Source organism: Propithecus coquereli, unplaced genomic scaffold (assembly GCF_000956105.1).
Source record: "Propithecus coquereli isolate 6110/MARCELLA unplaced genomic scaffold, Pcoq_1.0 Scaffold532, whole genome shotgun sequence".
Lineage (NCBI taxonomy): Eukaryota > Metazoa > Chordata > Mammalia > Primates > Indriidae > Propithecus > Propithecus coquereli.
The window spans coordinates 992861-1004630 of record NW_012151197.1 but is presented as its reverse complement, the minus strand read 5'-3'; the positions used below and the strand labels follow the sequence as shown (position 1 = coordinate 1004630).

At 39.9% G+C, this 11770-nt stretch overlaps 1 protein-coding gene across 2 annotated transcripts in view; it reads left to right on the top strand.

Moving 5' to 3' along the window:
- Positions 1-2011: 2011 nt before the first annotated feature.
- SNAP25 (synaptosomal-associated protein, 25kDa) overlaps positions 2012-11770 on the top strand; it is a 29657-nt gene continuing 19898 nt past the window's right edge. For both annotated transcript variants that reach the window (XM_012657198.1, XM_012657197.1), the window contains exons 1-3: positions 2012-2147; positions 4072-4113; positions 11406-11454. In XM_012657198.1, the coding sequence (XP_012512652.1) occupies positions 2076-2147; positions 4072-4113; positions 11406-11454 (163 nt within the window). In that variant the 5' untranslated portion in view covers positions 2012-2075. The remainder of the gene's footprint in view (positions 2148-4071; positions 4114-11405; positions 11455-11770) is intronic.

Here is an 11770-nt window from a genome sequence, read left to right as displayed (position 1 = left end):
ATTTTTTTGATAAAGAATTTTCACTTTTATTTTTGCAAAAAGTAATTCTCATACAAATAATAATACAAACATGGTATTGCCCCAAGGGCCTAAATCTAATTTCTTCTCCCAGCTTCAGTTTTCAACAGAAGCACAAACACAAATATGTTTTCAGTTAGAAAATCACACTCATATGCAGTGTTTCTATTCCATTTTAAGTTTCTTCAGGCCTTTATTAGTGAGTATAATACCAGCTGCTATAACGAAACTAACCTGTTGTGTTTTCGGTAGTGTAGCACGATAGAAGTATATTGTTTGCTCGTCTAAGAGTTCATGTTTTTCTGGCCAACAGTCAACTTCCCTCCATGCAGGGATGCAGAGGACCCAATCTGCTGCTGTCTCATGGCTCAGCCATTCTCTAGGGCCCTGTTTTTCTGGCAGAAGGGGAAAGAGAGGGAATAGAATACCTAGTTCCAAACTGCCTTAGTCTAACAGGGAGACACATCATTCTGCTACAATTCACAGACCATCTCTAGCCACATGGCGCCACCTCCTTGAAATAGGGATTGGAAATATAATTCCTGGCTGAATAGCTGTTTCCCAGAGACCATGCTCCACCATGCAAGAGGAAGGATAAATTCCAGTGCACGGTTGGCCATCTCAGCCACAAGACAAGAGCCCACGCCTTCCACAAATGTGCTACTCACAGAGAAGTCTTCACCACATCAAATATTTACCATCTGAAACCCTTCTGCAGGCCCTTCAACCTTTCCCTCTAATGGCTATTCCTGGGGACATGGCTCCCTTAAGGAGGCCTGCTGCAAAACCATGGGCACCCATGGCACCAGGCATGTCCCCTAGTGTACTTACTATCACACTGAATCATCTAATTTCCTTCTTTCACTTCCATCTTCCGAATCACACTGTAGTTCTGTAAAGGCAGTGAATGTCCTGTCTTACTTGTCACTATATTCCTAGTGCCTAACACTGTTCTGGCAAATTACAGGTGCTCAACAAATATTTGAGAAGGAAGGAAGGATGTGAGAAAGGAGGGAGGGAGAGACGAGTTTGCTCTGGAGGGACCTCAGTCTTGCTACCTGTAATTTGCACCATATGGGATTGCAAGAGAGTAGCCAAGAAATAGGCTAGTCACATTTCAGGGCCAAGCACTCGTCCCTCTTTGGAGTGATAGCAGCTCACCTCTGCACAAGCCCGGTTAGCATTCTCTGATGACAATTGAAGGAGATGAAAGGTTTTCTGCCTTTTGCTTCTAAACACCTCTAAATACAATGGAATACTACTCAACAACAAAAAGGAATGAACTGTTAATATACGCTACAACACGGATAAATCTCAAGATAATTGTGCTAAGTCAAAGAAGGCAGACAAAATATATACTATATAATTTCAATTATATAAAATTCTAGGAAATGCAAAATAATTTCCAGTGACAGAAAGTAGATCAGCAGTTTTCTGGGCATGGAGGTGTGATGGGATAGGGAGGGAAGCAGTGGGTGGGTAGGAATACTAAGAGCATAACAAAACTTTTGGGAGTGATGGATACATTCGTTTTCTTTATTGTGGTCATGGTTTCCTGGATGTATACATATGTAAAAGCTTCTCAAATTGTACAATCCAAATATGTGGGATTGACTATGCGTCAATTATACCACAGTAAAGCTGTTTTAAACAAAGAAAAAATAAAATAAATAAATGTGACATTAAAAGTGTACAAACCCAAAACCACATTCCTCCATCCCATCATTCCCAGCCCTTGAGTGGTTTGTGTCTTTAAAAATACTTCATAGGCAGACAGGTATCTATCTCCATGTTAAAGTTGGCAAATGTGTATTCATGGAGCCTTCTGGAGAAATAGCATGATTCTGTTGACTCCTGTCTGGGTGTGCCTTCAAGCTCAGAAGATGACAGCCATGGGTCATGACAAAGTGTGGGTCATTCAGATCTTCCACTCTTTGCACACACTCTACGCACACGTATAAGCTCTCATACTTTCAAATCTGCTTCTTTCCAGGTTCTGGAGCCAAATAAATCACTGACCCCCCAGCCCAGGCACCCAGCCACCCCCCACCGCTACCATGGCCGAAGACGCAGACATGCGCAATGAGCTGGAGGAGATGCAGCGAAGGGCTGACCAGTTGGCTGATGAGGTGAGGGATGGAGACCTGGGAAGGGAGGCAAGAGATGGGGTCCTGAGTGGTTTGTCTCATTCAGGTTCAGGTGGGAAAAGGGCTTCTTCTAATGTCTCAATTAAAAAAGAAAGGGAGGAATATGATTTTGATTTCCTATACACCTAAGGCCTCTGCAGACCAGAATGGGTTGATAATAAAACCTATATACAGCTTAATGTCTTTGCTCTACCTCCCGATTTCTGGAAATCTTGAGAAGTCAGGGTCCTCTAAGAAAAGCAATGTCTGTGGGTGTCTTACATTCAGTGGTGTGCTGGAGCCGCCTCAATTCCAAGAGCTGATTGTTAACATTTTTTGGAACTTTGCAAGCTGGTTTCTAGACACAGCCATTGTTAAAATTGGATTATATAAGCTGGCAATTAGATTGTATTAAAATCAAAAGTAAAAAATACTAAAAACTCATCACTTCCTAATTATTTTATGATCATTTTGCTACTATCTATGCTCTTGAGATGATACGGCCATTATATCTGTAGGGTGGGAATACCATATAATGGTGTATTTCTGCATATTTTCCCAACCTCACATTCAGTGACATTTTGTTATAGTTAAAAATCAGACAGGGTAAGAGTATTTATACCATAGGAACCTGCAAACACTACAAATCAGGGCTTGATTTATTGTTTTGTTGACTGTATAGACTTAAGAAAGTTGAGAAAATATAAATAATGCAGATTAAACTTTAAAGTGTGCGTGTCTTCAGTCATTACACTGTGAATAACACACCAAAAAATGGAGAAATCTTCCAGTATTTGAAAACTGTGATTTTCTAAAGCAAAGAAATCACTTTTGTCATTGACAAATGAGAAACGTTCCTTCCTCTTACTCATTAACATAAATGAATATATCCAACCAACATTCACGTCAGAACTACACTTGTTCATCACATGGTTAGCTACGGACACAAGAGTTCAGCAAAAACCAACAAAAGCTTTCTGTGAGAATCAATTGGCTATGGAGAATTACAATAAAGAGTATTATATATTTTATTATTATTTGTAAATTTTATTCATTCTTTATATTAATCAAATAAACTTGAATACATTTATATATTCTTTTTTTTTTTTGGAAAGCTTAAACATCTGCCAGCACACTGAGTATAGCCATTCTATTTCAAAAAGCAGCCGTTGACAGCTCTTTCAGGAATGTTAACATCCTTCAGGTTCCTGCAGAATCTTGTTCAAAATAAATTTGTCACTTAAAAGCACAGCTGTGAGAACCTACACTGGTTGTTGGATTCCAGTAGTTTCAAAGGAACTGAGAAAAAAGTGACAACACTGTACCCAAGGGACCATCACTGAGCTCAGACTTTCTTTCTCATTTTTTTTTTAATCTAAGGATGAAGACAATTATTATAGCTGTCTCTTATAGGCTAGTTATTTCAAACATGCTTGATTTTGTTCACCGTAAGGCAACAGCTTAATTTGTATTGATAAGAACTTCCAATTGTGTTTCTACGAGCTTTATAAGAAACTTGATGTTATATTGATCTCAATTCATGAAAAATTATGTCAGTGTTTAAAATTCAATATTCCTGGCTCGGGGAGACCAAATGAGTCCTCTGAGTATTTGAGATAATTTTTCATGCATTCTGAGCATGCAAAATTATCTTTTCTAGATTACTTTGTCTTTAATATCAAGATCAGCTTCATATGGTTTTGATTTTATGAAGATAAGCTTGAACGTAATTGCTTTAGGGAATCTGATCTTGTGGAAAGTCTGATAGGAAAGACATTGAAAACAGAATGACATTTGTGTGTTTTACTTGCAAACTTAAAAGAATATGTGATGAGGATTCTTTGTGTTTCTCAAGTGAAGAAAGTATTTCTGACTTTCAAAGACCTCTGGATCTTGCACTCATAATGTTTATGTTTTTTTGTTTTAGTCGCTGGAAAGCACCCGTCGTATGCTGCAACTGGTTGAAGAGGTAAGGAGTGACCATATTTTAAGATGAACAAACTAATCCCTTATGCTGACATCCTGTTTTCCTAGACCCTATTGCCTTTCCCTCAGCCACGATCCCATTGAGTTCAGTTTTAATGTAGTCTATCCGGAAGCCACGTGATGAGGGAGATGACGTATCTAAGTTGCCAGGTATCCATGAAAGCATATTCACCCTCCCTCCCAACCCAATCCACCTTTATAGTCTGGGAAGCAGAGAAGGATCATATTTCCCAGTCAATGCTCCCAAGAAATTACAAAAGAATGGATCACTTGAAGAAAATCAGAACAATTTTTAATATGCAAAGGAATTATCTACATAAAAGCTTCATTTGTAATTACTTTGATGCTTTATAAATCACATCTAACCTTGACATTCTGATCTGACTTTAGACATATAGAGGACTTTAAAACTATGTATCCATATAGGTGTATCATTTTTATAAATTGCTATATTTAGAATCGGGCACTAAAATTTATGGACAAATAGGAAAAATCTTTAACAAAGGGAAATATCAAATCCAATAATATAAATACAAAAGCTCTTTTACATTCTTGATTCTGGATTGAACGTCCATTTGCAAGGCATGGTTAATGAATCCCAAACTATTTTTAAATGGGTAAAATAGGGCAGATAGCAATAACGGAATCAAAAGGGCATTTGCAATAAACCTCACTCATTCCAATTTGGTAGAGCAGCAGTCAACCAGGAAGAATAAATGGATTAATTGAACTTGTCCATTGGGAGAGATGAAGTGGAAAAAGAATGGGTTGGACTATATTTATCTTAACCTAATAAAACAAGCTTAATAGTTTTTATTCAGTGAGATGCTGTTTTAGCGATGCTTTGAAACTGCTTATCAATGTATAAATTCATGTGTCATTATCATTTTCTGAGATCTTGGGGTTTCTCCAGCAGAATTATTAAATGAACCGACTCACCTCATGCTACTGTAAATTGCTTATGCAGTGACATGAAAGGGAAAAAAAAGATAAATTTTGCAAGGGCTAAAAGGAAAAGCAGCTGCCTCTCACACTACAGGAGCCAACATCTTCCTTTATTTCTGTAGCTTCAGTTTGTCACATGGGAATGAAATATGGCTGCATGTGAATTGCCACCGGGGCAATGGGAAGAAAGTAGCAAGCATCAGCGCCCCAGGAAGCTGGGGAAATTAGAGGAGGTGGGGTAGGGTGCACATAAGCAAAATCTCTTATCACAAAAAAAATGACAGTTCAAGCCTGCAGTGTAGCACCAATTGGGCCACACAGGAAGGCAGACCCCGTGAGGAGGCCCTCAGCCCAGTAAAAAGCAGCCTTCCCTCTCTAAATAAACAGAGATGTTTTCTTTGCTCTGTCCTGGGAACACTGCTCATATAAAAATACTTGAGGACAAAGAAGGAGGCAGATATTCTAAATCTAGGAGTTCTGGCGAAGGCTCTCAGTCTAGACTTATTCTTTCCCAATTTGTCATCAGAAAAAAAACAAAAGGAGCGAATGTTAGCAACATTCCTGCAGGAATTCTGATGTTAACCTGAAGGAAGCCCAGAAGTCAACCAACATAATTATTTTATTGTATATTAGTATGTTGTTATCATAATACATCTTTATGACCTTCAACCATAGGCTCCAATCTAACGTTTCATTTTTGTTTACGTGCGTGCACATGCGATGCAAATTTCTAAAATACCAGAATTGCCACCAGTTCGCCCTCCTGCGCAGTGTTGAAACGCTGCCTAGACTGTGGAAAGTAGTGAAACAAATGAATAAGAACACACCACCTTGAGCTGGCCCCTCACCCGTCAGAGTCTTTGGGACACGGACGCTTCTTTTTCATGTGTCTTCTTAAATTGCAAGAAGTGTCAACCAGCCTTGAAAAATGAGTGTCTGCTCTAATTTATTCTAGGGGGAAAAAAATCTCAAAAGCTCTATTGATTGAAGTAGGATTCTCAAATCATACATTTTTGTTTCTCCTAAAGTGTTTCTCAATCAAGCATGAGGCTGCATCTTAAAACAAGAAGCAAAACAGATGGAAGCTACCTCTAATAAATGAGAGGAGGCTATCAGACTTTCCATCCTTAGGAAACTGTGAGCAATGTATTATCAGAGGAGATTGATTTGCTCTTACTTCCTCCTGGGTTATTTTATATTTATGGCCCAACACCCTGACGTCTAGGACATTGGCTATTCAGACGATATTCTGTATTTCAATCAAAAAGGAAATTCTCTTTAAAGAGAGTCAACATTAAATATTCATCAAGGGCAGAAATCATTTGGAAAATCTGAGCACTGAAATACCAGGATCTTGCCCATGATCCCATTCATCAGTGCCATATAATTTGAATTCAGCTGAATCCATATAGAAATTCAGTCGCAAAGACAGGAAAGGTTATTCAACTTGTGAAATTTCCCTAAGGCAAACAATCCCACTTTCAGTAGAATATACAACCCTGCGACATCCCTGATAGACTCCAGGGTGTAACAAACAGTATGGCTGGGGTAGGAACTAGCTTTTTTTTTTTTTTTTGAGACAGAGTCTCACTCTTTTTATCTGGGCTAGAGTGAGTGCCGTGGCGTTAGCCTAGCTCACAGCAACCTCAAACTCCTGAGCTCAAGCAATCCTTCTGCCTCAGCCTCCCGAGTAACTGGGACTACAGGCATGCGCCACCATGCCCGGCTAATTTTTTCTATATATTTTTAGTTGTCCGACTAATTTCTTTCTATTTTTAGTAGAGACGAGGTCTCGCTCTTGCTCAAGCTGGTTTCGAACTCCTGAGCTCAAACAATCCTCCCGCCTTGGCCTCCCGAGTGCTAGGATTACAGGCGTGAGCCACCGCGCCTGGCCGGAACTAGCTTTTTAATAGAAGCCATCACCAGCATTTCAAGGATAATGTAAAGTTACACAGAGGACAGTGGGGATAGTTCAGAAAAGCTGAATACCATAGGTAGGTAACAAGGTTGGAAATCACATAGCACTTGGTTCCCCACCGGGAGTTGGGAACTCTCTTTCAGGTGGATACATTTGAACAAATATTTATGGAATGCTTAACTCTGAGGATAGGAAGGGAGATGTCAATTGATATCTTGCAGGGAAACAGATATGTAAATAGCTCTCCAAGTTCAAGGCCATATTTGCCTTAGGAGCATGCATAGAAGAGGGAACAACTGAGTCTGGTGAGAGAATCACGAAGGTGTCTTCAAGGAGGGAGTATTGGATCCCAGGAAATGAAGTCTGTGCATTAATGCCTTGAGCTATGAAAACTAAGCCCAGGAAAAGCCACATTGCGTGAGGGCAGGCCAGTTCAAACGCACAACACAGCTTTCATGGAGTGGTTGTTGAACTACTAATATTTCATGAATGTTTTAGCATCTTTCCTTTTTTATTCCACCTTATCTTTCGACACGCTTTGGCCATAGGAAGAGAACAAGCATTCTAACGCTGTTTGTGGTATGCCAGACTTTCTGTTAAAAATGAAAAAATACAGGTCGGACAGTTCTTTTCAGATATGCAGATGTGGGGCCTTTGGAGCTCAAGCAGATGAGAGAGAGCGTGCCTGGAATGTTCTGTTTTAGCTCAAATGTATCAAACTTCAGGGACAGCATCTCAGAATGACAAAAGAAAGATTAGAAGTGTTCTATAAACATTGTCTTAGTTCATATGCAAAAAAGTAAAAATTTTAAAAATTGAAATAGAGAAATAAATAAAAAGAAAAAGAAAGAAATGATAAAGAAAAAAAAATTCCTCATAGCTGCAACTCCCCTGTTTTTAGGTATGCTGTTTTCCCAGCAATCTCAAACAGAAACCAAGAATTGTGCTAAGATAAAAATAGAACCACCTCCTCTCGCTTCCTAGCTACTAAAACATAATACTATTTAAGGAATAAGAAAACGTAATATTCTGCCTCCCCTGAAATCTTGCCCCCATCCCTGCCCTTCTTCTTGAGCTTCCAACTCCCCTAAAGAACAGTCCAGTTATTTTGATAGAAACTATCAGCAAAACATAGGAGCTAAATGTAAGTCCTAACATTTATTGAGCACCTACTGTGTGCCAGGTATTGTGCTTGGAGAGGTCATCATCATTATCATCAAACCTCTATTATGTAATTTAATCTTTGTAGCTGCCTTTCACAACTACTTGGATCTCTATTTTACTGTGGAGGCGTTTGAGGTATACAGTGGTTAAGTAGCTTGCTTAAGACACACAGCTGGAAGTGTGTGGCAAAGATGAAATGAAAGCCCGGGTCTACCTAGATTCTAGAGCATAAATTCTTACGCACAGCACTTAACTTCCCTTCCACCAGCAACTCCTACCGTAATTATTTTTCCTTGAGAATTCCACAAAAAGCAAAATGGTCTGTGGAAACAAAGCAGCTCATTCTAAACTGATGGAGATTCTACTGAAATTAAATCCTGCATCTTTGTGTGTGTCCTTGTGAACCTAGCACAGCCTCGCCTAGAGGAGAACTTTTAGAGGGCTTTACATTCTGTAGCTTTTCTGTGGGAAGGAGAGGTGAATGTCCCCGTTTGACAGCTGGGGAAGCTGAGACACAAAACAGGTTACTTTAGAGAACCACGACTACAAAGATAGGTCTAGAATTCAGCATTATGGACTCCCAGATCGCAGTTCTGCCCACCTGATTAAATTGTCTCTCACACTGAGCAGCACAGTTGAGAAGCCAAGCATTTGTCTACTCCTTACCCTTAGTGCCTGGGGCAGAGCAAAGGCTCGATAAACATTTATTGAATGAATGAATGAATGAATGGATGGATGGATGGAGCAAGTGAACCAGTCAGTGAGTGAACCGACCTATCAGCCACACAATCTGATTTGGCATCTCTACTTCTATTTAAACGTGGGAAAAGAGCCTGAAAGATCAGAGGATTCTTCCCTAGTCTCATGACTAATTGGTGGTTGAGCTCAGAGCACAGCCCAGCTTTCCTGACTTCCAGATCAGTGCTCTCTGCTGCTGTTCTCCCAGACTGGGGCAACCTAAAACACTCTCGCTCCCTCAGATTAGTTCTGTGAATCATTCTAATGCTGAAACATGCAGCACCAAATTGGACAAATATGAAATTATACTTGCAGGGCTTCTTATAAAAATAAATGGATATAACAGAATATCAAGAAAGTGTAAACAGATGACAGCTAGACTGACCAAACTAAAATCACTAACTTTTTTCCTATGCACTGTCCCCGGTAGAATGGAGCAGGGATCTCATGCGTGGCTTTGACTGGGTCCTCAAGGAGAAGGTGCTCTCCAAGGTGCCTCCGTCCTCCCCAGAACTCGCATTGCCACATTATCATATGTGCCTGAACAGCCATCTGCATTTTATAGTTTCTTCTCACAAGAAATGTATAAAATATGCAGCAAAGGGCAAATAAATCATTAAAATACAGGCTAATGTAGACAAAAGTCCATTTATAACCCACGTAAGGAGAAAATTTTGAGATGTCTTTTGGGTCTAGAATCTCGCTGCTCAGTGTGTGTCCCTCAACCAGCCGCATGTATCGGGGAGCTTGTTAGAGATAAAAAAAAATCTCAGGCTCTATCCCAGTCCACTGACTCAGAATCTTATAAGGTGACCCATCTGCAGGGGATTTGTGTGTCCGTTAAAGTTAGAGAATTAGTGGTCTAGAAGCTTCTGATGATATTTGGTAATGCTGATGTTTTTAGTTTGCCTAGATATCCCGCTGGAGACGCACTTTGGGAATCTATTTATTTTAGAAACACTTATGTAATGCAAACTGTAGGCCAGGCTCCATTCTAGCACATTCCACATATTAATTCATTTAATTCACATAAAAACTCAAGGAGGTACTAACTATTATTGCTGTATTAACAAAGGAGCACAGAGCAGTTAGGACACTTGCCTGAGGTCCCACAGCTAGGAAATGAAACCATCAGGATTCCAGCCCAGTGTCTGGCTCCAGGATCTGTGCTGTCCTTGACTCTTGGAGTCACCCTGTGCCATCACGCTCCAAACGACATCCTGGCTTTACCACTAAAGTCCATCAGAGTGTGCTCAGAGGTGAGGGAGGCTTTTGTGTCCTGGAACGTTAACTGCATACATTCTCCAAAAATGATGAGTTTATCAAAGCTCACAGAAATCATTTTCAGTGTTTTATTTTTTTTAGAAGCACTATTGGAATTTAATGGCTAAAATACTATCTATATTTTTACAAACCCTCTGTTGGCCTCCACTAACATCTCTCTCTTGCTTTCTTAGTTTAGAGTAAGTCAGTGGAAAATAAATGAGGCTGTGAGAGAGGTCTTCTTTTAGAATTTATTCTGGGAGCTACCATGAGCTTTCCTTGAAAACCCAATTAATCCGAACTGCGAGCGATGCCATTTTATACTCATTAACAGTTACTCTGTACAATGGGCGGTCTAAACTGGTTAGAATTCCTAGAAATGATGATTCCTAAGTAGCAGCGATACGAGTATCTTTGTGCTTTTTCTCCTGCCCACCAACTCCCACTCTCCTCCTGCCCGCGGTTCAGACAGTGTTCGGTTTATTTGAACAATAAGGAGTAAGATGAGGACTGCCTTTTAAAGATTCGCCTGCACAACAGAACTGCAGTAAAGCCTGGAGAGGAATTACTTTCTCACACTGTATCATTGTGCAGAATTTTAGATTTCAGAATAAAGAGCCCTTATTTCTCAGCTCAATCCCTTTTCTGCGTATCACAGAACTTCTCTCCATAGAGAGAAAACAGGAGGGCGAGTTTCCTTTTGAGCTGTGTTTCCTCACCTTCGTGAAGCCAGGCTCTCTTCTGATAAACCTAAAAATCTCTCACCACCCCACAAGATTCTTGCACATCTTCCCCGTGGAGCATCCCTCCCTAGTTCACTGACGGAGACGTTCTTATAGGTTATGCCAGAGAAGAAAATTCAGTCTAGAAGTTTTGAAAGATTTGTTTTCTGCGGTTGGTGTTATGGAAACCATAGGCATTTTTATGTTCTAAATATAAAATGACAGTATAATATTAAGTGTGTATATTTCAATTCCATGCCAAGCCCCACCCCCAGCCCTCCTCCCTAGAGACTATGCTACATCCCTTCTTCTGCCCCAAGCATCACTGACAGAGCAAGTATGCAGGCTCCGCGTTCCTGCCCGTCCCTCCCCACCCCTCAAGGCTCTCACCATACTTCCTCCCTGTTTTCCTTTGGTCCTTCTTCATTTTCCACCTCTAGGGCTAATTGTCCCCTTACTGATGTCTCTTTCTCTCTTTTCTCTCTCTAACTTCTTTTCAACTTTGCTACCATTATTGGAATGTAGAGTAAAGATGCTGGTATCAGGACTTTGGTTATGTTGGATGAACAAGGAGGTAAGTTCAGATTTCTTCAGTAAGAACAATTCCTCGTTTGAATAATGTGCATTTTTAAATTATTTGTGCATATGCAGGTGGTCATTTTGACATGCGTTATGCACGTACATGAACGTGAGGGTTCTAGAATTTTCATCTTGATTTTTCTTTCTCTGTTGAAAAGATTAGTAAATGTATGAAAATGTCGAGGCCTTCTTCATGACTGAATGAATGGTACTACTCTCTCTTATATATATTGGGGTAACAGAATTTTGAAGGCAAAAGCCATTTGTTTGTATTTGTTTAATGATAGTATTTTGGACAGTATGAGAATTCT